The sequence below is a fragment of the Gouania willdenowi genome, chromosome 4 (assembly GCF_900634775.1).
Source record: "Gouania willdenowi chromosome 4, fGouWil2.1, whole genome shotgun sequence".
NCBI lineage: Eukaryota > Metazoa > Chordata > Actinopteri > Blenniiformes > Gobiesocidae > Gouania > Gouania willdenowi.
Genome location: NC_041047.1, coordinates 24,955,988 through 24,979,992, shown reverse-complemented (window position 1 = coordinate 24,979,992; position 24,005 = coordinate 24,955,988). Strand labels below are relative to the sequence as shown.

General features: G+C 38.2%; 1 protein-coding gene across 1 annotated transcript; it reads left to right on the top strand.

Moving 5' to 3' along the window:
• The first annotated feature begins 325 nt into the window (after window positions 1–325).
• fam20b (FAM20B glycosaminoglycan xylosylkinase) lies at window positions 326–21,531 on the top strand. The gene is made up of 9 exons (XM_028445483.1): window positions 326–586; window positions 4,504–4,799; window positions 5,740–5,987; window positions 7,287–7,373; window positions 7,487–7,596; window positions 11,740–11,911; window positions 17,415–17,606; window positions 18,105–18,164; window positions 20,736–21,531. The coding sequence occupies exons 2-9, from the start codon at window positions 4,671–4,673 to the stop codon at window positions 20,965–20,967; spliced, it is 1,230 nt and encodes a 409-aa protein (XP_028301284.1). The 5' UTR covers window positions 326–586; window positions 4,504–4,670; the 3' UTR covers window positions 20,968–21,531.
• Window positions 21,532–24,005: the final 2,474 nt, after the last annotated feature.

Genomic DNA, 24,005 nt, shown 5'->3' with positions numbered 1-24,005 from the left:
CAGAACACTTTAATTCCGAATAATTTAATTCGGAATAACTAATTCTGAATTAAAAAACATGTAACCATGGCCACTGTAGAACAGACATGGGCAACTGGCAGCACAGGGCCCAAGGAAAAGGCAAAAAAAAAAAAGGGCAGAAAAACACTTAGACAATATGTACAAAATGACTTCAAAAACGCAAAACGGCCACAAACGCGATCAAAATTAAAGAAAAAAATGTAAAATAATGTGTTCATGCTGATTAGTCCCTATCCTAAATGCTGACAACAATGTCGATAATGTGGCCCTTGGATCAGACAATCACATTATTGTGGCCCCCACTTTGGTGAAAGTCTGCTGTTAAAGCACCACAGCGCCCCCCTGTGGTCAGCCGTTCTCAGTGCGCTGTGAGGCGGGTTTAGGAAGCGGACGCGGAGCAGGAGCCAAAGGAAAGGAAAGCAAAGCAAAGGAAAGGGCGGAGGAACGACAGCGACTCAGGGAAATATGACGGAGCGCCTGGGTTCGTAGCAGCGGATCATCGTCCCACATTAGCCCGGGACCCCACGGACAACTGCGGGCTGCGGTGTGAGCGCTGTGAGCCGCGGTAAGTCCCACAGTAGCTGGTCAACACAGCGGGAAGCAGCTAGCAGCGGTGTTAGCTAACAACCAGAAACACGGAGCTCTGAGGCGTTGCTACACACACACATACACACAGTGTGAGTGTGCTGAGGTAGGCTACCTGCTCACACTGGGGGGTTTATTTAGACCCGGACATGAAGGAGTGAGTGTTTCATATGAGCTGTGCCTGCGTGGCCAAAGCAGAGACTGACGGTTCAACTCCTGAATCTCCGTGTGTTTGCTCAGCAGCACAAACACAGGCTGATAATTAAACACAGTGTTTGTAGCGTCATTAGTTTTTCACAACGACACCAGCTTTTAGTCCTTGTACCTCAGTACCTGAGCCAGGTGTGATAATGAGCTCCTGGTAAGGGTTGGGGTCAATTACAATTGTAATTGATAGTTAATTACAATTATGACATACAATACAACCTACTATTAAAGAAAGTAATCCTTACCGATAAACCAGCTTCATTGTTTAAACATATTAGATTCTATTTAGATCATCTCAACTATGGAATAAACTGCTTATATAATAAAACTGAGGAACTCAACAAATATGTGTAATGCATTGTGTATATAAAAACACTAAAAACCCAGTTTTACATGTGAAATAAAGATATGTATTGTTCTATTACCGTTTTTTTAATTTATTATTATTGTCTGTTTTTGCTATTGTATATTTATTGTAAATATTTCCTTGCTTATAATTCCCCAGGAAGATTAGCACCCACTATGGTGGAAGCTAATGGGGATCCCAATAAGCAATAATATTATTAGGGACCACGTATGTATGCATATCTATATCGTTCTGATTTTTATCATTCTCCAGTGTTATTGTTCCTTTGGTAGAAGCTGTGCTGCAGGCTAAACCGTGCAAGTGAGGGCGGTGCCCTTTGGAGGGTTGGTCCAGACCCCTCAGCTTACCTCGGACACTAAAACTCACATCAGGTGGCGCTATAACCGAGGTCAACGCGTTTTGGCCTATAATTCCCACACATTCAAAACCTCCACAGATTCCCTGAATAGCATTGAATCACCTGGGCGAGGCCCAGCCCATTCCCGCCTATAATTTTGTTCGTGCAAAATTGCGAAAAATGTAAAACCTACTTTTTCGAACTCCTACTTGGGGTTTTGTTCAGTCAGTGTGAAACTTGGCACGTTGAGTCTAAAGTTGGACCTGATCTAAAGTTGAGGAAAATTTTGTTTGGTCAAAATATGCGCAAATTATTAACGAGTAAAGTTTTCTGGCTAGCGATAAAAATGCGTACTGTTACATATCTCGATCAAAATAAATGCTAACAACACCAAATCTGAGATCCTTGGTTGGCATGTGACTGTGTCGGTATGAGCCTAATTTGATTAAATTAGACCTCTAGGGGGTGCTGCAAATATGGGAAATGTATCTCTTAAATGGCAAGACCAATTTTTTACCAAATTTGGTGGATATAACCCTGGGTTGCTCCTGATGCTGATGGAGTCGCGCGGGTTCTAGTTGTAGTTACATGAATCTGTTGCTGTTGTAATCGTAATTGCATTGTAATTGAGTTCAGATAATTGACTTTGTATTTGTAATTGGAAATTAAAATTCTATAAAAACTGTCAATTACAAATTAATTAACTGCAAAACCTGTGAAACCATGTTACAGTTCTATGGCTTACACATAGGTAGTTAACAATTATTAAAATATGTTTGTAGAGTGGGTCGTCCAATAACTGAAGGGTTACGGGTGTGAATTCCACTCTAGCCAAGTCATTGTTGTGTACTTGGGCAAGGCACTTTACCCACATTGCCTAATATGAATGTAGTGCGTGAGTGTTGGTGCGGACCGTCGGTTCACTATGGCTGCCTCGCTTTTTTCAGTCTGCCCCAGGAGAGTTGTGGCTACAATAGTAGCTTACCACCACTGTGTGTGTAGTGTAAGAATAATGCACATCAATGTTAAGTGCTTTGAGTGTCTATGAAAACTGAAAAGCGTTGTATAAAATCCAATGCATTATTATTATTAGTTCTCTTGAGGTTTATTTTACGATTTAAAAAATAAATAAATATATATATATATATATATATATATATATATATATATATATATATATATATATATAGGGGTATACTGACAGAAAAAAAAAAAATTGATAAAGAAGTTTAACAAGGTGACCAAGAGATGAAAAACAAACAAAGTATTTTACAGCTGATTTTTAAGACATGGGACAAAACTAACCCGTTATCATAAGAGATGCTAACAGATGCTAACACAAGAGGAGGGTTACATTTTATGGGCTTTATTTATTAAAGGCTCAGTAATTGTGATTAATCTTAATTTAACTTTAATAATTGAGAACGTAATTGTAATTGACTTTCCTAGTAATTGTAAATATATTTTTATTGAGGGAAAATGCTGTTTACTGTAATCTTAATGGAGTTATAATTGAACATGGATAATTGAAGACGTAATTGTAATTGAGCCCAACCCTGGTGCTGACAGACTGGGTCAGCGTGTGCCCAGCAGGGACACCAGTCACAAAGCCCACACTCATTCAGCCTATTGACAGGAAATCATTTCTATTGTCTATTTATAACCCAGTGATGGATCACTGTGTGTCAGTGTTCAGCTGCACTACAGGAGGCTCTAACTGAAGTTGGGCTCAGTTTGGTCTTGATTGGCCCTAAATAGAAAAATATACTACAATTACCAGGATATTTCAACTGTCATTTTCATTTTTGAATTCAGAGAAATAACCTCACTGTAATAACTGGAAAATTGTTTGATATTTGTTATTTTTCTTTATCTCACATTAAGGGTGGAGCAATACACAGAGTTCATGTTATGATACGATGGACGTTAATGGGCTCGCGATAACGATACGATAGACCAAAAGATCACTGATAGAGCACAAACCTCCACCAAGCACCAAATATCCTCTTTGCAGTTATTTGTATCATTAATCCTGTTCATGGTACATCGATAATTTATACTTTAAAGGCTTGGAACACTTTTCTATCCCCATTAATAACAATACATTAGGTCCAAAATGTACATTTGATGAATTTATTTATGTGCAACTCAGTGGGATAAATATATAATTGACATAATTAAGTTTAAAAAAACAACAACAAATGACTATTTTTTATATTTCTGTGGGGATATGTTTTTTTCTTTTATTAAAGTATTAAAATATGGTTTGTTTTGTCTTTACCGTTAGTGACTCATCAGTTGTTGTTTTTTCATCGGAAATGTTTTGCGCCCACACTAAATAGACTTGGATTTTTTTCACTTTGACACAGTTGTGTATTGAAATCGAGCCGTAATTTACTGCGCTAATTACATGTTTAGTTTACAGCTAAATTCATGTAAAAATACTAAACGTGTATTTTTACTATTCCAGTGTTTACTCACGTCTGCATGTCGTTACCTTCACTAATGAACGGAAAGTCACGTATATTTGACGCCATGTATCATGTTATTGCCACAGAGAAGACATGGCAAGTTTCATTATTGTACTGTCTACGTAATTCATTGTAGTTTCCCTATTGTAGTTATTTGTCTTTTCTTTTTGTATACTTGCATTTATTATTCTGCTTCGGTAATCTTTAGGTTATCAGTTAAACTACAGTCTGTTTGAGACAGTGTTTTTCTTTTTTCACTCTAAGTGCAGCAGGTGGAAGCTGTTAATAGATTTCAGTTCAGTCCAGGAAAAATGTAGCATTCAGTCAGTAATTATCCCAAACAGAGAACACTAAAGAAAATCTTAGCTAAAAGGCTCTGCCCTGGAGTTGAACTAAAATGACACATCAAACGCTGTGCGTGGCATCGGGATTTTATATCATCTTTATCAAGAGTACAGTTGTTAGTTAATCTGAATCCTTTCTCATTTCCTCCTCCTTTCTTTTGTTCCATTTAGGTGCTTTTATTTTATCCAGGCGCACAGCTCTGGAGTGCTCATGGTTTTGAGGAGTGTGTCCTTCAGTGACGGAGAGCCGTGGAGGGACATGTTGTATCAGGAGTGAAGTGTTTTCACTGTGAGGACTGCCATAGCACACCGCGAGGAAGAGGCCGGTCAGCGTGGAGATGAAGCTCAAACAGCGCATGGTGGTGCTGTGTGCCGTGCTCCTCCTGCTGGGCCTGGCCAAGATCTTCCTGCTGGATGGAGGTGAAGGATCTGCAGCCAGCAGGAGAGACCTCCGAGCGTTCCGTAAGGTAAGTGGAGCAAGTAAAATGTAGCTGAAAAAGGCTCCCCATTTATTATAATCCTGTGTGATATGGGTGGGAGGGAATAAAAGGGGCGGGGTTGACTCATGTAGGCTGCACAGTAGGCATGGGTGTGTGGAAATGTGGGTTGGAGTTTACTGGTGACGACTGGCAATGTTAATGTGCCATCTGTTATTGAGCCAATGCAATGTTTTAAGATCATATTTGGCTATTTTTTCAAGTTTTGTTTTACTAATTCCTACAGGATATTCAGTCACTTAGTCTATTGTTGGATTACTTTATTCTGGCATTTACTTTCTGTGACTTGTTTAGGCCTATTTGACCTGGCCTTCTTTTAATTGGCCTAATTATGCATTGGCATGTTTTCATGTGCAAGCCTTCAATAAATATGATCAAAATAATTTACACTTAACGCTTGTGCTATTTATAGGAAATGTGTTTGTTTTGTCTATTTTGTTGCATTTCTAGTTTATAAATGTAAGCTACTTGCATGGATGGAACAATGTTGTGTTTTTCGAGAGTAACTTGCTTTAGACTGATATATATATATATATATATATATATATATATATATATATATATATATATATAGGCCTCATTGTGAGGCTATTGTGGTGCCAATGCAATTTCTTTTTGATGTGTAAGTCTTCATGAATAATTTCAAGCAGCATATTTATGTGTTGAGTCAGTGTTTGGTATTTCAGACCAAAAGTGTAATTCGTCCCCCTGAGGTCTCACTTGAAAAAAAATCAGTAATTGTAATTGAGAATGTAATTGTATTTGACTTTCTGAGGAAGAAAATCAATTTTAATTGGAAAAAATGCTGGTCACTGTGATCGTAAATGGATTGTAATTGAACATGGATAATTGAAAAGGTATTTGTAATTGAGCCCAGCCCTGCTCTCCGTTAACTCTTTCACACCAACAGATGGAAGCTGGTCTCACTCTGTCGCGGGGAGCTCGCCTCACACACACACTTCAGTCTCCTTGGGAGATAGCGAGCCAGTGGGTCGGCCCCAGAGAGGTGTACCCCGAGGAGACCCCCGAGCTGGCTGCTGTGCTGACCTCTCTTAGCACTGCCAGGATAGAGCGCGCTGACGTGGGCTATAAAGGCACGCAGCTCAAAGCCCTGCTGGTGCTGGATGGAGGACAGAAAGTGGTCTTCAAACCTAAAAGGTCAGATGTTTGATAAATAATATTGATGCTTTGCTGACATTAGCGTCTAATTGAAAGTTTCTTCACTTTGTGTTTATGGGACGCTGATTGTAAAGTTGTGCATGCTGAAATAAACAGCAGCTTTTCACAACATTTAGCAACGAACCACATTTGAAAAAATGTATGTAATTGTTTTTGTTACCTTTGACCAGATTTACAGCAATATTTGTGAAATTTGTTTTTCTCATTGTTTTTCATTTGTCATTGTTGAATCTAAATGTTACATCTAAATACAAATGTTACATTTAAGTATAAATGTTAAATGTAAATGTTGAATGTAACATTTAAGATTTACATTTAACATTTAGTATTCATATTTAGATTTAGCATTTAGATTTACATACGCATTTAATATTTAACATTTAACATTGACATTATATTTTTACGAGAAAAGTAAATATCCCACATTTCTCAAATATTGCTTTAAATCTGGTCAAAAGTAACAAAACAATTCTCATAGGTTTTTTTTAAATGTGGCTTGTTGCTAAATATTGCAACATTTTGATGTTTATTTTAGCATGCACAACTTTACAATCGGCGCCCCATATGTGTTCTGCTGATGTACAGTAGATCATTTACTCCTCATTTAGGGTTGGGCATTGTTTGGATTGTAACGAATCCGATTCTGATTCTCAATTTCGATTCCTGTTCTAAACAATTCTCGATTCCGATTCTTTGAGTTATGCAGGTCAACAGGTCACAGATTTCACAGGAGGATTTTTTCATTTGAAATTTTTATTAATTCACTTAGTTGATACAGTTTGATTTGGTTGCTGTACTGTAACTAGGGTATTCACTTTCAAAGCTCCCCATCTGTAGCTGTAAAAGTTAAACTTGCTGAAATAACACGACTAACAAGATGGCAGCAGTCTAAAAAACAAAGAGCTACAGCCCAGGTAGATGTGAAACAAAATAAAACAAACTCAAACCCTCGAGCAGACATGTGACAAATCAGTCAACTGTTCTTGAGGAAGATTGTTATTCTAGCAACTAGTTTCTGCATGACCTAGTCACTCAATGTTGAAAAATTTGAACTTTTTAAAGCGACTTCAAGCAACATTATTGGAACGATGAAGTGACCAAAAAGCACCACTAATATTGAAGTCGCTACAGTCACGCTTGGTGTGTACGCACCTTTACAAACATAGCAAGCAGGGCGGAGTAATACAAATCACAGAAACAAACTAGTGCGGGCATTTAGGAGCTGAAAAAAATATGTGTGTGTGTAGATTATAACTTGTTCTTGATGTGCTTTCCCAGATACAACAGAGACTACGTGGTTGAAGGAGAGCCGTACGCAGGCTATGACAGACACAATGCAGAGGTAGCTGCCTTTCACCTGGACAGGTGTGTATGTGTGTGCACACTTTCAACAAGTTGTGCTTTTAACCCCTCGGTGACCCGTCTGTGGAGCAGTGCCACGGTCTAAAGTTTCAGGATCGTGTGTCGTGTGTTTGCAGGATACTGGGCTTCAGGAGGGCTCCTCTAGTGGTGGGCCGCCACATCAACCTTCGAACAGAGATCAAACCAGTCGCCACAGACCAACTGCTGAGCACTTTCCTAACACAGGGTAAAGGTGTTGTACTCCATCATTGTGTTAGGCTGTGTCCCAATACCCACACTACGCCCTACGGACTTCCACAAAGGGTGCGCTTGGTGTAAGTGCACGTAGGATGTAAAGTGTGTAAGGGAACAAGTGTGCTGAAAGGTTAGAATTGGGACAGTTTGTGGTTACGTCATCCACCCAAGTCAGGACGTCATCAATCATCATCATATCCCTAAAAGATACACAATATAAAGTAATTAAAAAGATAAAATAAATAATAGCTTTCCTTGTTAAAACAATACAAAATTCCACTATTACAAGGAATTTGGAGAAATGTACAAAACATAACTACATGTACCAAAGCCTTTGTAGTGCAAAACGTATTTTAACATAATACATATTACAGTAATGAAGTAATTGACACCTTACTTACACTTGAAAAGATACATTTTTGCTGCCAACAGGGTTTATTGTGAGAGTATATTAGCCATTGATTATTTTTTTTTTTTTAATTGTAACGTCCCACGACAAAAAGACTTTTTGGTAATTCCCCTTCATCAAAGTCCGCTTGCATGCGCAGGTGTTTATAAAGAGCGTCTAGTGGGCGGAGCTAAAACACACACAGCTGAGGTGTGAAAGGGCATAAGTGTGAGTATTGGCACGCAGCCTTAATGTTTTTGTACATCTGTCAACTTCCTTTCTCGTCCTTATTTCCAGTTTTCCATAACAAACCAGCACACGCCCTGCTGTGTCCTGTTTGCAGAAGGCATGGCACAGCTCAGAGAGCGTAGCCTCAAATCAGCTGATAAATATTCAAGAACAGCTGTTGGAACTGGTCATAAAGGATTGCATTTTGTAGTCTCTCCCAGTACGGCCCACAGGGGTCGAGTTCATTTTTCAATCTCGAGAGACTTACACACTAAATCTTAACGATGGTTAGCTTTGTTGAATAAATGTCATTGGTTTTTTTTTTTTGCTCTTTTGAATGTTTGTTCTGTGGTGGAAGCTGCTACTTTTTTTTTTTTTTTGACTTTGTCCATGTGTTCATGAAAGCAAAGGTGACCTGTACTATGTTGCTAATGGAGTCTGACAAGCTGCTCACTGTTACTGTTATTTAAGGATGATTTCTGTTTATTCCCCTTTTTTATGCCCACATTACTTCATCCACATTAGGCCTTAGGGTTTTCTACACCAACATGCATAAAGTGACCTTTCATTTATTTGAATTAGTGCAGATTACATACAAGCTCAGTTTTCAATTAGCTGCTTACGTTAGGTTTTGCAGACTGTGTGGCTTTCAAAGTAAAGAGTGAACCATGCCGTTTGTTCACTTTAATGTAAAATGGAATGGCTCGGCTGTCATGATGGTTTAAGGCTCCCAAAAGGGACTTTATTATCGCCTCGTCCAGAAGGGAATGACAAGAACTCACATACGTTTTGGACAATTTAGTTTAATGACAATGAAAAAGTGTTTGCAAAGAACAGATTCTAAATTGACCAAATCTGCAAATAAAACTTAGTGAGAATTATGTCATTAGCACGGCCATGCGTGCTCCCTGAGGAGTGTTGCCAATAACAGTGGGTGATTTCCTGGCCAGTGATGGTTGAAAAGACACAAAATCCTCCATTAAATTAAAAAAAAAAAAAAGATTATTATTTTTAAAACCGCTCATCCCAGCCTTACACTCTACAAACCAGACCTGTGCAAAACAAAAACACCACAAATATTATCAATCAAAAGTATCAGTGATTACAACACACTGACATCAAGCTGTTTATCTTATTTCTCGTATTTGATCCAATTGTTTTGCATTGTACTACAAACTTTGTGCCTGCTGCACAAACATTGCATCTGGCAAAACTTTAGAGACGAGATGGTTCTGTTGGGCGGAGCCTATCGTCAGGCCAGCTGCTGACTATCAATTGAAAAATTCACCTTTTTTTTTTTATTTCTAAGGCTCCAGTAACAGAAAGCACCACTGCAGTGAAACACCAGTGTGGAGCTTAGATAAAGAGCTCGTGTTTGAGCGCCCAATAAAAACTGTGAGATAAACTCGGACTTTGTTCAGCTCGGTCGACACTACTCACAGGGTACGTTACACTGTGACTGGTTTTATCTTAATTGGGTCTGATGTGGCCTTTTATTGTTAACAGCTGCTGCGACGTAATGGGCCGACATCAAATTACATGAGCATTTACACTTGAACAGTAGTTTTTTTTTACCCTGTTTTGCTCTTCCTTTGGAATGTCATTTTTCTTAAACCAGCTTTTTTGACAAAAAAAACTAATTGCGATTTTTCTGACAGTTGTTGCGATTTCAATTCGATTTACGATTTAAAAAAGAAAACATTTTATACATTTAAATGCATATGCCTTTTATTTCTTTTTTTCCAAATTCTGTTTTCCACATCAATTTTTTAAAATTCAGTTTTTTTCGAAATATTAATTGTTTTTTTCAGAAAATATTAGTTTCCAACTCCTGTGAGGAAACAAAATACTAATAATTAAAAAAAAACCCATAATTAAACAAAAATATATGTCAAAAATCAAGTAAGATACAATTAAAAGAAAGATATAAGTTGTACTGTGAGGAAACCAAATAAATACCAATAAAAAAAGAAAACTATAATTAAACAAAAATGTATGTCAAAAATAAAAATGTAATTTAAAATAATGAGTAAGACATTATTAGACATTAAAAGGTAGATATAAGTTGTCCTGACATGGATTATTCTGACTGCTCCTTTTTAATTATTCATGTCATATAAAGATGTGAGGGCAGCATTAATGTAACTCAATTTCCAGGGATCAATGATTTACTGAATCTGATCAGGTTTATTGATTAAGTTTTGATCTAATTTAAATTAACCTCATTTAAATTATCCTGATGACATCATTCCAGACTGTAATGATTAAACAAAAAAAAATGTGCAAGATACATCACGTGTAATAAGTGTTTTTTACAGTTTTTATTTATTATATTTTACAGTATCAGACGTTGTCATCAAACCACGATGTTTGAGACTCTACAAACCCTGGTATCGGTGGTCTAGTCCACAACAACTTTATCCACAGATCTTCTGTAGCTCTGGTTAGATGTTTAAACACTGTGAACAGGATACAAGCATGTGTCCTATAACCATCTCTGATTGGCCAGCAGCCCAGGAAGGTGGTTCTCGACAATTCTGATTGGTGAACATATATATCACTCAAATGATGGAGATGGACGAAGAAGTTATCGTTATCGCAGTAGTGAAAACCTTAAAACTGATGTGATTAAGGTTTGTCGTTCAGCCTTATTGTTTGCTATCAAGTGTCGCCAAAATAAAGCAAAATGTGATTATTTCATGCATCTGACTTTCAAGCAGAAAACAATTTTAATCCTCTTTTATGGTTTCCATTTAAAATATAAACAATGCTGCATTGAATTTCATATAAAAAACACGTCAAGAAGACTAACGGAGCAAGTAGCTCCTGATGGAAGAGAGATGTATGGCAACGCTGTTATTGTTCATTTACAAATGTGTATAGATGAATGAATGATGCTGTAGGTCCAAATGTATGGGCACACCATTTAAAAAAACTCACATTGAAATAACCAATCTGGATCTGATTTGGGTGAAATACGGTCGGGCGAAAATGAGAAGCACGCAATAATTTTTTCTGGAGTTATTGCCCTTGTGCTGTTTTTTGGACTCAGTTCGAGGTATCTTCAAAGGGGACAGCTTTTCTCAGAAACTGTTTAAGATAGGATAACCACATTTGGTGTGCGGCTTCAGGGTATCAATACCTTGAAGGAGTTCCAAAATGAGAAGAGTGCAATAATTTTTGCTGGTGTTATTGCCCTTGTGCTGTTTTTTGGACTCTGTTCAATGTATCTTCAAAGGGGACAGCTTTAGTCAGAAAACGTTTAAGAATGTTAGTAATTTTATATTTTAATGTGATAATATTTTCTTATGTATACATCTCAGTTCTTAGATTTAGGACATTTAGGAAAAGGTTGTGAGTTATACTGACAATCAATCTGGCGGGGGACGTTGACGACTAAGTCTTCTTGTTAGACTTGGTTATTGCTGTTTCTCCTAAACATCTCATCTGCTCATGTTTTGCTCCTCCTGTTCTGGTGTTGAGATGAATTTCTGAAACAGAGCATGTTTTCCTCCTCAGGTAACAACACCTGTTTCTACGGGAAGTGTTACTACTGCCGTGAGAGTGAGCCGGCGTGCGCAGAAGGAGAAGTGATGGAGGGGTCGCTGACCCTTTGGCTGCCCGACGTGTGGCCGCTGCAGAAGCACAGACACCCGTGGGGACGCACGTACAGAGAAGGGAAACTGGCCAGGTGGGTGAAAAGAGAGGGGAAAAAAAAGGTCATTTTAATTTCCATCATCACAGAAAGATCTTTAAGCTGTCTCAGGGAGCAGAGGGCGGCTCCACTTGTTCTCAGCTAGGACTTGTAATCACTCTTAGGATTAATCATTATGTGCCTTTAATCATCCAGCTTTCTGCCCTGATTGTCAACCTTAAAGCATTACTCAAACCAAATTACACAGACATTTATAAGTAAACTTCACTACGAGGCAATCAGAGGCAATTAAGAAACACTTTAAATAATGCACACGTGTGGACATTGACATGTTTGACCTACTGTGACGTAGTAATTACTCAAAGAAGTGCCTCATTCATGTAATTCCAACTAGTTTAATGAGTTTAAAGTTAAAGACATCTGATTGTTCCCATCATAGCTTTAAGCTGGTTTTAAAGTGTCTTCCTTGTTCTCCTGGAATGCATGTGTGGATCAGTGGTAATTCACATTTATCGTTTTCTGGTAAGTGCACCGTCAAAGATCAGCCACCACAATGTTACTGGTTCTCTTAGGATTAACGTCATAGGGTCTAAACCAGGGGTGTCAAAGACGATTTAGTTCAGGGGTCAAATAAGGAGCAGTTTGATCTCAAGTGGGCCACAGATTTAATACATGAAAACAAGTAATTACAACATTGTGCCCTAGTTTACACTTCTACGTTTGCATCAAATATATAAGAAACGACAACCAAACAGAATCTTCACTTTAAATTTCTAGGTTTTGTGACCAATTTCTATTTAATCAAGGGAAATATTGTGTAATAATTTGAGGAAAATTTGTGGATTTTGTAAGAATTTAAATTTTAATGTCAACATTAAAAATTGCTGCAATCATGCAATATAAGCACCTGGAAAGCTATGAGCCCCTACAAATATTGTTGAGTTTCATTTACACAATGATTCATATTTTATCTTTCATTTTGACTTTCTCCTGGCGGGCTGAATTAGATGTTCCTAAGGGCCGGATTTCGCCCCCCAGGCCATGAGTTTGACACATGTGGTCTAAGGAATCGAATGACACGTAACTAAGCATTAAAACGACAGACAGAAATGTTATTTCACCATCAGCTCTCTAAGGGAGCGGAAACACAAAGAGTAGCCCTAATGAGATGACGACATGATACGGTGATGCTGATTTGCTGAAATCTCCAAAATGGTAATTCCCACATATAAAAGGACATTATGAGTATTTCAAGGCTAGAAGATTAATTATTCAGCTTTAAACCATCATCTAAAATGCATTCAAGAACTTTCACCTCAATGACAATGTTCTCTTCTAGAGTAGTTGGTTGTAAAGCTGAGACGGGTCCAGCAGTACTTTGTGTTTCTCATATATAATTTGATTTCAAAGTTAATTAAAGGCAGAACTGTCAGTTAAAGGTCCCATATCATGCTATTTTTCACCGATCTTCATTTGTTCTAAGAACCCCAAAAACATCGTATTTGAGGTTTATTTTCCCAAACTCGCCTGTTTTCCAGAGTTTTAGCCTCTGAAAAGTCACTTTCTGAGCAACTCTACACAAACAGGCTGATTTGCGTCCTACTTATGCATATTCATGAGTGGGCGTGTCTATAGACGGGACACTGACTTCCTCCTCCCCCGCACGGTGATGTAGGACCAGAGGACGGCCCGCCCTCCTCCCACCCACTCCGTAGCCGAGCTGATGCTGCTTTATAAACACGAGACAGAGGGTGGAGGCGGGGCGTTCACCGGTACATACATAGACTATAGAAAATACATACATAGCACTGCACAAAGGACGCTGAAATGCTCACCTTTGTGGGCGTGTCTGTTTACATGTCAATCACGGCAGAGCGCTTCCTGGAGGTGTGGCTTCTCCAGCTCAGTGCAGCGTCAAATTCGTCATCAAAGTGGGAACGCGTCATTGAATTGGAGCAAGGTGTTTGGGCTCACCCTGTAGTAAGAAAGGAGCAAATCACCCCCTAACGATTGAGGGAATCAATGAAAAAAACCCTTTGGGCATGTGTATGAAGCCCTAATACAACTTTTATAACATTTAAAGCACAGAAAAATTGATTTAGCGTAACATGGGCCCTTTAAACAGACAAGTGGCCACTCTGTGGAGGTCAGCAGTCACTGTCTGATCCTGATTATACTGATTATCAGACTCCACCTCTTCCTTCCCTCTGAGAAACACTTTTTACTGAAGTTGAAGTCTGAAAATGGATAGACAGTTCTGTTATCATTCCAGAAGTGGGTGATATAAAATTTGTATTTCACAGTTTGGTGGATTCAGAGATCTACAGCTATTTATTTGTATTTGTATATAGACCATGAGCTCAGACATCATTTATTTATCAGCTGAGAACAGGCAGTACAGGCCAGTGTAGTGAAGGGTCACAGGACACTGAAGGAAACCAGAGTACCCACAATGCTCAGAGAGAACATGCAAAGTCCACACTGAAGATAAGTAGTCCACACCTTTGTCCTCCTTTCCTATTAGTGACTAACTGTAGAGTAGAAATAGACTTGTTTCATTTGTTTGAGAATGTCTGACTCCTTCAAATAAACCCATTCGATTTTTTTTTTTCATTGCAAAGCATCTCATAACGATATTATTTATTTGATTATTCTCTGCTTAAAGGTTGAACAAAGCACATAAAAGCCACATTTGTACACACCTGCAACTGCCACTCAGTAATTATTAATCAATTCAGTTACAGAACAAGGATAACTTTAGAAGAAGAAGAAAATAACTATATATATTTAAAGGTTATTTCATTGTGATAAATGCGTAGTTAGGATTTTCAGGTAAAGTCTACATAAGATCTATAAATGACTTTAATATTGGAGCCTTGTTCTTAATATTTGAAGCACTAGAATGTGGAGCACGTGGGTGCTCGTGTTAGATATCTCAGCAAACCAAGAGCCTGAGAGGGTTTTCATGTCCAGATCTGTGATCATCAGCACATCTCACTGACTGATCTTCACCCCGAGCTCATGAAAGATTCATCACAGAGCAACTAGAAAGGAAAGCTGAGGAGAGAAATGAGACAGTTTCAGGTAGAACCTCAACACAAACGTTTTACATGATGTTGGCAGCCATCATCAAACATGTTCAGATGACTACAAAGAGCCAGGGTCGGGGTCAATTACGTTTTTCAATTACAATTACTATTTGAAGTTCAATTACAACTCAATTGTTTTCTCCTTGAAGTTAATTACAATTACATTCTCAATTACTAAAGTTCAGTTACAAATAATCACAGTTACTGAGCCTTTAATAAATAAGCTCATAAAACGTAATGTTCCTCTTGTGTTAGCTTTTTGTTAGCATCTCTTATGATAACAGGTCAGTTTGACCCATGTCTTAAATCAGCTGTAAAATACACTAAAAAATGTAATTTATCATTTATTAAATTCGTTTTTCATCTCTTGGTTACCTTGTTTGTCTTCCTAATCCATTCAAATATTGGTATTAATATTTTTGGTGTGGGCGTCTGAGCCTTTTTTGTGTCTGTACAGCCCTAGATTTATTATTATTTTTTAAATGGCAAAACAATCTTAAACCATACCTGTCAAATATCCCGTTTTGGCCAGGAAACTCCCGTATTTTACCCCTCTTTCCCGCCATCTTCCCGTATTAGTATTTTCCCGTAAATATCCCATAATTTAATGTAATAATAATTAAAAGATGTTTTACTAAACTGAACGCCATCACTAGCCTTGCGAGAACTTCCACCTGAAATGGCCTGAGTGACAGTTATCGCGAGATTAGTGCTGACAGCGGCAACAAACCCAGAAACAACTCAGAACAGAGATGATGAATGAAGACGTTCCAGCGAAAAAAACAAAGAAGTGGTGAAAATACGTTGTAAAATGTAACAGAGAGTTTATCTTCCTAAAGAGCAGCAGGATGGGACACAGTTACACGTTCTGTTAGATTAATAACTGAGATTTTAACGTCTACCACAGAGGAAGGAACGACGTAAGTCACCATGAAAAATCAGCCAATCACAAGCTCCACAAATATACACTGCTTTAAAAAGTGTTAAAGGATGTAAAGTCTGTAATAAATGTGTCTAATAAGTCATTAGTGAATACCAGAGAACCACATGAGTGAGCATGAGAAATTAAAATAAAATATATAATGAAAATAAAATGTTAATGTATAACTTAAAGACAAGCAACGTGAAATTAACAGTAAATATGCAATGTGTTGACTTGTATATGAACTGTAAATATAATTAATAAACACATGTTCTTCATATACACATTTACGTTTTTATTTAGGCTGTTTTATAATTTAGGAATTAGGGCTGGGCGATATATCGACATTTAAGATGTATCAAGTTTTCTATTTTGGCGATATAGAAAACTATAATATTTCATATATATATATAATAGCTTATTATGTACCAAAATACTAGTTTTAGGAGTCGCTGCTTTTACTTATCAGAATGTAAAGCTCAGTTAGACATATTGTGCATCTGTTTGTTAATAAATGAGCCTGTGTAGCGTTTAGCGTCAGCAAATTTAACCCAGAATTCTCTTTCTGGTCAGACTTAATTTAATAAAATGATCTAGATTTATATCGTATATCACCATTTTGAGAAAATATATTAAGATATGAGTTTGGGTCCATATTGCCCAGCCCTAGTAGGAATGTTCACAGCATTTTAATGTTAATAAAAGTCGACCTACCAGTTTCTAATCACATAATTGTATTTAGTAAGTGTTTGACAAGTGGGTATTTTAGATTTATTGTACATCTATCTTAAAATACATGTGATACTGGAGCTTGGTTGGGTGGATGCGACGGCTCGTAGTGGACGCCAGAAAATTTCCCTTATTTTCAAATCCAAAACTTGACAGATATGTATTAAAGAGAACTGACAGGTAGTGGGAAAAGTTGATCTGAAACATGTTTTAATAATTAACTACATATGTATAAGCCATAGAACTGTAACGGTTACATTTCAAATTAAATTGTAAAGACAGATGTGATAGAATTTTCATTACAATTACAAAGTAAAATATCTTAACTCAATTACAATTCAATTACACATACACGATCAACATATTTTTTTACAGTTATAATTAAGCCATAAATGTATTATGCAATGACAATTATAAATGACCCCAACACTGCAAAGAGCTGTTGGGCTTTAATGTAAATAGTGAGAGTGTAGTTAGATCTGTGCACGGTATCTGTGCACGGTATCTGTGTACGGTATCTGTGCACGGTATCTGTGTACGGTATCTGTCCACGGTATCTGTCCACGGTATCTGTGCACGGTATCTGTGCACGGTATCTGTGCACGGTATCTGTGCACGGTATCTGTGTACGGTATCTGTCCACGGTATCTGTCCACGGTATCTGTCCACGGTACCTGTCCACGGTACCTGTCCACGGTACCTGTCCACGGTACCTGTCCACGGTACCTGTCCACGGTACCTGTGTACGGTATCTGTGCACGGTGTATTATTGTTTTTTACGTTTGGATTATCTACACAGGTGGGAATATGACGAAAGTTACTGTGAGGCAGTGAAGAAAATGCCTCCCTACGACGCGGGGCCGAGGCTGTTGGACGTAATCGACACGGCCATCTTTGATTACCTCATCGGTAACGCTGATCGCCATCACTATGAAAGTTTCCAGGACGACGGAGGAGCCAGCATGCTCATCCTGCTCGACAACGCCAAGAGGTCGGCTCTCACATCCACTTTGTTTGTGCTTTTGTGGTTTTCTTTTGTACTATCTATCATGAGGCGACTGCTTATAATTCTAATGCTTATTTAGCTGAAGGGTAAAGAGGAACGTGTTAGTGTTTGAGGTTGTTGTGTGATGTGTTCTCCTGTGTAACAACACACTGCAAACTCTGCTCCTTTTCTATCTACAAAGCCAGAATTCACACCACAGGAATACAAAATATGAAAAGAGAAGAATCACAATGTGGATCTGTATTTAAAATGTTATTAGTCAACAGCAGGGTTGTGGTCAATTAGAATTGTAATTGCATAATTGATAATTCATTTTTTAATCATCATCATCACCCTTTTCCCTGTTTTATACACAACACTTCAGCTTTATTAAGTATTCTGAGTGAACTCTCACACAATAACAGATAGATGGTATCTTAGTCTTTGGTTCTGTGTTGTGATTAAATCTTGTGTGTGCGTGTGCGTGTGTGTGTGCGTGTCCAGCTTTGGGAACCCTGCTCTGGATGAAAGAAGTATCCTGGCTCCACTCTACCAGTGCTGCATGTAAGTCACAAAGCTTCTCAGATTCCACTTGCTCACATCACGGTTGGGATCAGTTATAATTGTAATGGTGTAATTGATAATCGTTGGCATATTTATAATTGTAACTGGTATTGAAAACAATTTGAGTTCAGATAATTGACTTTGTAATTATCATGGAAATTCTATAAAAACTACAGTTTAATTAAACGCAAAACTGGGGAAGCTTGTTAAAGTTCTATGTCTCACACATATGTAGTTAACAATTCATACAATGTGTTTCATTAAGTTTTCACACTACATTTTAGTTCTTTGAAGAATCATTTTCTTTTTTTTTTTTTTTAATAAATTTGAATCTAGGGGTATACTGACAGAAATGAGGCTCAGACGCCCACACCAAAGACATTATTACCAATATTTTCATTGATTAGGAAGTCTAACAAGGTAACCAAGAGATGAAAAACAAATTAGATGATAGATAATATGTTTTGTGTATTTTACAGCTGATTTAAGACATGGGTCAAAACTGAGCAGTTATAAGAGATGCTAACAGAAAGCTAACACAAGAGGAAGGTTAAGATTTATGGGCTTATTTATTAAAGGCTCAGTAATTGTGGTTTATTGAATTTAAGCTTTAGTAATTGAGAATGTAATTGTAATAGACTTTCAGTGGGAAAAAATCATTTTAATTGGAAAAAATGCTGGTCTCCGTAATCATAATTTAGTTGTTAATGAACATGGATAATTGAGGACGTCATTGTAATTGAAAAATGTAATTGATCCCATCCCTGGTTCAATCAATCATCAATCAATCAATCTTTATTTGTATAGCGCCAAATCATAACCAATGGTATCTCAAGGCACTTTACAGTAGAGCAGTCTTAAGGACGGACTCTTCATTTTATGGATACACACATATGCATATATACGTATATACACATACATATGTATCCCACACCCAACATGAATTCATCATGGCGGCAAGGAAAACCTTCTGTTAAGCAGCAGGAACCTTGTGTGGATCCCATTCCTATGATGAACAGCCATCCACGTTATGCTGTGTTGGGTGAGTGCAGAGAAAAGGGTGGAGACAGAGCCGCTGAGTCTCTGTAACTCCACACTGAGGATCCCACGGACCTGCAAGACAAAAGCCAGAAGGAGTACAGGAGCAAACACACAAGGGAGTAAGCAGACATAGAGGGAGTGTTTGAAAGAGGAATGGGACCCTCTCCGGTCCCTCTCTAACCTAAATGACCTCTCTCTTAACGCCCTCTCCAACCTCTCTCCAACCGAGCATGCCAGACCCCCCCCCCCGGCAGTCTATGCCTATTGCATCTTAATTATGAGCTATGAGCTGGTTCCTAACTGAAAGCTTTATCAAAGAGGAATGTTTTGAGCCTAACCTTAAAGGTAGAGAGGGTGTCTGCCCCCCGAACCGTGGTTGGTAGATGGTTCCAGAGAAGTGGGGCCTGATAACTGAAAGCTCTTCCTCCTATACTACTTTTAGAGATGAATGGAACAACGAGTAGTCCAGCATTTTGAGAGCGTAGTGTTCTGGGGGGATTGTATGGCACTACAAGCTCCTTGAGATAGACTGGTGCCTGTCCATTTAGGGCTTTATAAGTGAGAAGAAGAATCTTGAATTCTATTCTATATTTTATGGGAAGCCAATGCAGAGAGGCTAATACAGGAGTAATGTGATCTCTTCTCCTAGTTTTAGTCAGTACACGTGCTGCAGCATTTTGAACCAGCTGAAGTGTCTTAAGCGACTTGCTCGGGCAGCCTGCTAAAAGAGAATTACAATAATCCAGTCTAGAGGTAACAAAGGCATGGACTAGTTTTTCGGCGTCGCCCTGAGACAGGATAGATCTGATTTTAGCAATGTTACGGAGATGAAAGAAGGCAGTTCTTGAAGTTTGTTTTATGTGAGAGTTGAAGGATAAGTCCTGATCAAATAGAACCCCAAGGTTTCTAACAGTTGTGCTTTGTGCCAGAGTAATGCCATCTAGGGCAGTTAGGCTAGCATAGGTTTCTCTAAGGTGTCGTGGGCCCAGTACAATGACCTCAGTCTTGTCTGAGTTGAGAAGAAGAAAATTTTGGTCCATCCAGGCCCTAATGTCCTTTAGACAGGCCTCAAGTTTAGATAGCTGATTTGTCTCACCTGACTTCATTGATACATACAGTTGGGTATCATCAGCATAGCAGTGGAAGTTAACAGAGTATTTTCTCATAACATTACCAAGGGGGATCATATAGATACAGAAGAGGATTGGACCTAGCACAGAGCCCTGAGGAACCCCGTAGCTTACTTTAGTGTACACAGAAGACTTATTATTCACGTGTACAAACTGGTACCTATCAGATAGGTAGGACTTAAACCAGTTTAGGGCAGTCCCTGTGATTCCAAGTAATTTCTCTAATCTCTCTAGTAGAATATAGTGATCTATAGTGTCAAAAGCTGCACTAAGATCTAATAAAACCAGCACTGAGAGTCGTCCTTCATCTGAAGCCCAGAGTAGATCATTAGTTACTTTAACTAACATCATAATCCGACGCTCACTTTAATGTCCTGCTGGTTTTCCGTCTCCTCCTCAGTATTCGTGTTTCCACATGGAACAGAATCAACCTGCTGAGGGGCGGAGCTCTGAGCTCGGCCATGCGCCAGGCTCTGACCTTTGACCCCATCCAGCCCATACTGGCTGAGCCTCACCTGGCTGCCCTGGACCGACGTCTCACTGGGATAATCACCACTGTGAAGCAGTGCCTGGAGGCCCAGGGCCCCGACAACACTCTGATAGAGGACAGGATGAACCTCCCACATCCCTAAACACGATTGGATGGGACACGATTATTAGGCTTCAAGAAAAGAAGAAAAAAAAAAAGAGTGTGAGCTGACCAGGGCTGGTCACGGAGGGGGAGGAGCCTCATCAAAGACGGGCTTTCCCACAGGATCAAACTGCTGGGACCAGTGGGAGCTCTGCCTCAGGACTGACGTACTACACACAGTGAGAAACTCTTTGTTTTTACTACTGCTTCAACCTGAGCTGAGCCACTGAGGGTGGACGGTGTTCAGGGACACCAACACACACTGGACTAAAGGACTCCTGAAGCCAAGCAGCCATTAAAGACATTAAAGAGACATGCCATACCATGTTTGGAGATGATTGTCCAAAAAACTGGAGTTGAATCCTGTTGAAATAACAGGAAAGTGAATTTATTTTAAAATATTTTTTCCTTTGAAGTCAAAGGAAAAAAAAGACTGAACTCACCATCAATGTAACTAAATATTTAACTATGTATGGATAAAAATATGAGACAAGAATTATTATAACTACCTATGAGGGTGTGGGTGTGTGTGCGTGCGTGCGTGTGAATTAAAGAGACTAGTGATGACAAGCTGTAAGTGGGGGTGCACAGGTTGGATGTGTGGGTTCATCTTCAGCATTAAACATTCTTTAGTCCAGGTTTTTTCTGCTCTTTCTTGTGTGTTCTATGGCTCCACCTGCTGGTCACAATGTGTCCTACCATGGTCACGCTAGACCAGACCCACAGGGGCCACTTTTATCACAGAATGTCTGCTTTGAAGGGCCCCATTTTATATATTTTACTGTTGTTTTTGTATGGAAGGGCTTTCTGTAATTGTGTTGTCCTTTTGTGTGTTTTTCTGTAACTCTAAATTTTGTTGTCTTTTTGTGTCATTTTTTTGTCCTTTCGTGTATCTTTCTGTGTTTTTCTTGTCTTTTTTTGCATTTTTCTCTAATTAATTTGTTGTCTGTTTAATGGTCTTATTTTTCTGTGTGTTTTTGTTATACTTTTGTGAATTTTTCTGTAATTTGAGATTTTTTTTATTTATTTTTTTCTTTATTTTTTTTTTTGGAGCTGATGCAACATCTAAATTTCCTCCATTGGGGGATCAATAAAATGTAATCTTATCTTACCTTATCTCACCAACAGTTGCTCATGTCTGCTCTGATCCAGTGCTATACGTGCTCTTAGAGTAAACAATCACAAAAACATTTACTCATTCATTTCTTAAAATAGACTAATATGAGTCTTTTTATTGGCCTATGTTTTAAACCCCAGTGACAATAAATTAAAGCAAAAGTTGTTGAAGACGAACCAAAAGACCATTTTAAAATGTCCTAAACATAAAAAATAAATAAAGGCTCAAATCCTATAAAAGGGTTTAAATGAACTTGGTGATACTTAAAAATAACACATCAATAAAAGAAGGGAATTATTATTATTACCAGTTGGTTTACAATATATATTTTAGTTGTTATCACTATTATGCAGACAACTGGAATGTTTTTTTTTTCTTTATTTTTATATATATATATTTATATATATATCTTTTTGGGGTTTTTTTTTTGTGAAGGTTTAATATTGTTTTCTCTTATCAGGGCTTCGTTTGTGTTAGAAAGTTGTGTGTTTTCAGTATCCACGTTGTACACTGGTAAAGTAGTGGACTGTGTCTGCCAACAATCCACATCAAAGACACGCAGAAGAGATGACTAGGCAACATGAGATAAGCTAAGATAGCCAGACTAGTAAAGTAGTGGACTGTGTCACAAGAACACCCACTCAGAGTGGGTGAAAACATGAAAATCCCCACAGAAAGGTCAGGACTGAGTTTAAACCTCAGTTAAAGTCCAGTGTTCAGACACACACAGATTTAATATTAAAAATATATATATTTTTTAATATATATATTTAATATATATATTAAAAGTTGAATAATAACTGTGCCTCTACACAGGAGAACATCTCTATAGTGACCACATGGTTTTGATCCTCTGAAACAACCCCATCACTTCACTACTTATTTAATATTCAACTTTTAATATACTTAATTAAATAAAAACTCAGTCCTGACCTTTCTGTGGGGATTTTCATGTTTTCCCCCCACTCTGAGTGGGTGTTCTTCTGACACAGTCCACTACTTTACTAGTCTGGCTATCTTAGTTTATCTCATGCCGCTGAGTCATCTCTTGTTCAAGCCTTTGATGTGGATTGTTGGCAGACCAAGACCATCAAAGATTAGCGCTGAATCAGAGAGAGAGAGAGTGAGAGTGAAAAAACATTTTTGAGAAAAAAAAACTTTGTCGTAGGCAAGGCAAATGTATTTGTATAGCGCATTTCATACACAAGGCAACTCAATGTGCTTTACATGATAAAACATTCAACTATTAAAATCATCAGTAAAATCAATTAAAATCATCAGTAAAATCAATTAAAATCATCAGTAAAATCAATTAAAATCGTCAGTAAAATCAATTCAAATCATCAACAAACACATGACATCAACAACATGACCAAAAATCTCTCTCTCATTCATACGCAGTAGAGAAAAAAAGTGCCTTTAACTATGATTTAAAAATGTTCACATGAGATGTTGACTTCAGCTCTGCTGGCAGTTTGTTCCACTTCTTTGCAGCATAACAACTAAAAGCAGCATCACCATGTTTACTGTGAACTCTGGGCTCCACTATCTGACCTGTGTCCATAGATCTGAGAGACCTGCTGGGTTCATACCTGACTAACATGTCACTGATGTATTCTGGACCAAACCCATTCACAGATTTATACACCAGCAGCAGAACTTTAAAGTCTATTCTGAGGCTGACTGGGAGCCAGTGTAAAGACTTTAAAACTGGAGTAATGTGCTCTGACCTCTTTGTTCTGGTTAAGACCCGAGCTGCAGCGTTCTGAACCAGCTGTAGCTGTTTGATGCTCTTTTGGGGGATTCCTGTCAGAAGACCATTACAATAGTCCAGTCTGCAGGAGATAAAAGCATGGACCAGTTTCTCCTGATCTTTCTGAGTCATTAAACCTTTCACTCTGGAGATGTTCTTTAGGTGGTAG

Coding starts and splice junctions, on each gene's coding strand:
- fam20b (XM_028445483.1), top strand. CDS start 4,671: ATGAAGCTCAAACAGCGCATGGTGGTGCTGTGTGCCGTGCTCCTCCTG. Junction 17,607..18,104: donor CTGCTCGACAACGCCAAGAG/GTCGGCTCTCAC, acceptor GTGCGTGTCCAG/CTTTGGGAACCCTGCTCTGG. Junction 18,165..20,735: donor CCACTCTACCAGTGCTGCAT/GTAAGTCACAAA, acceptor TCTCCTCCTCAG/TATTCGTGTTTCCACATGGA.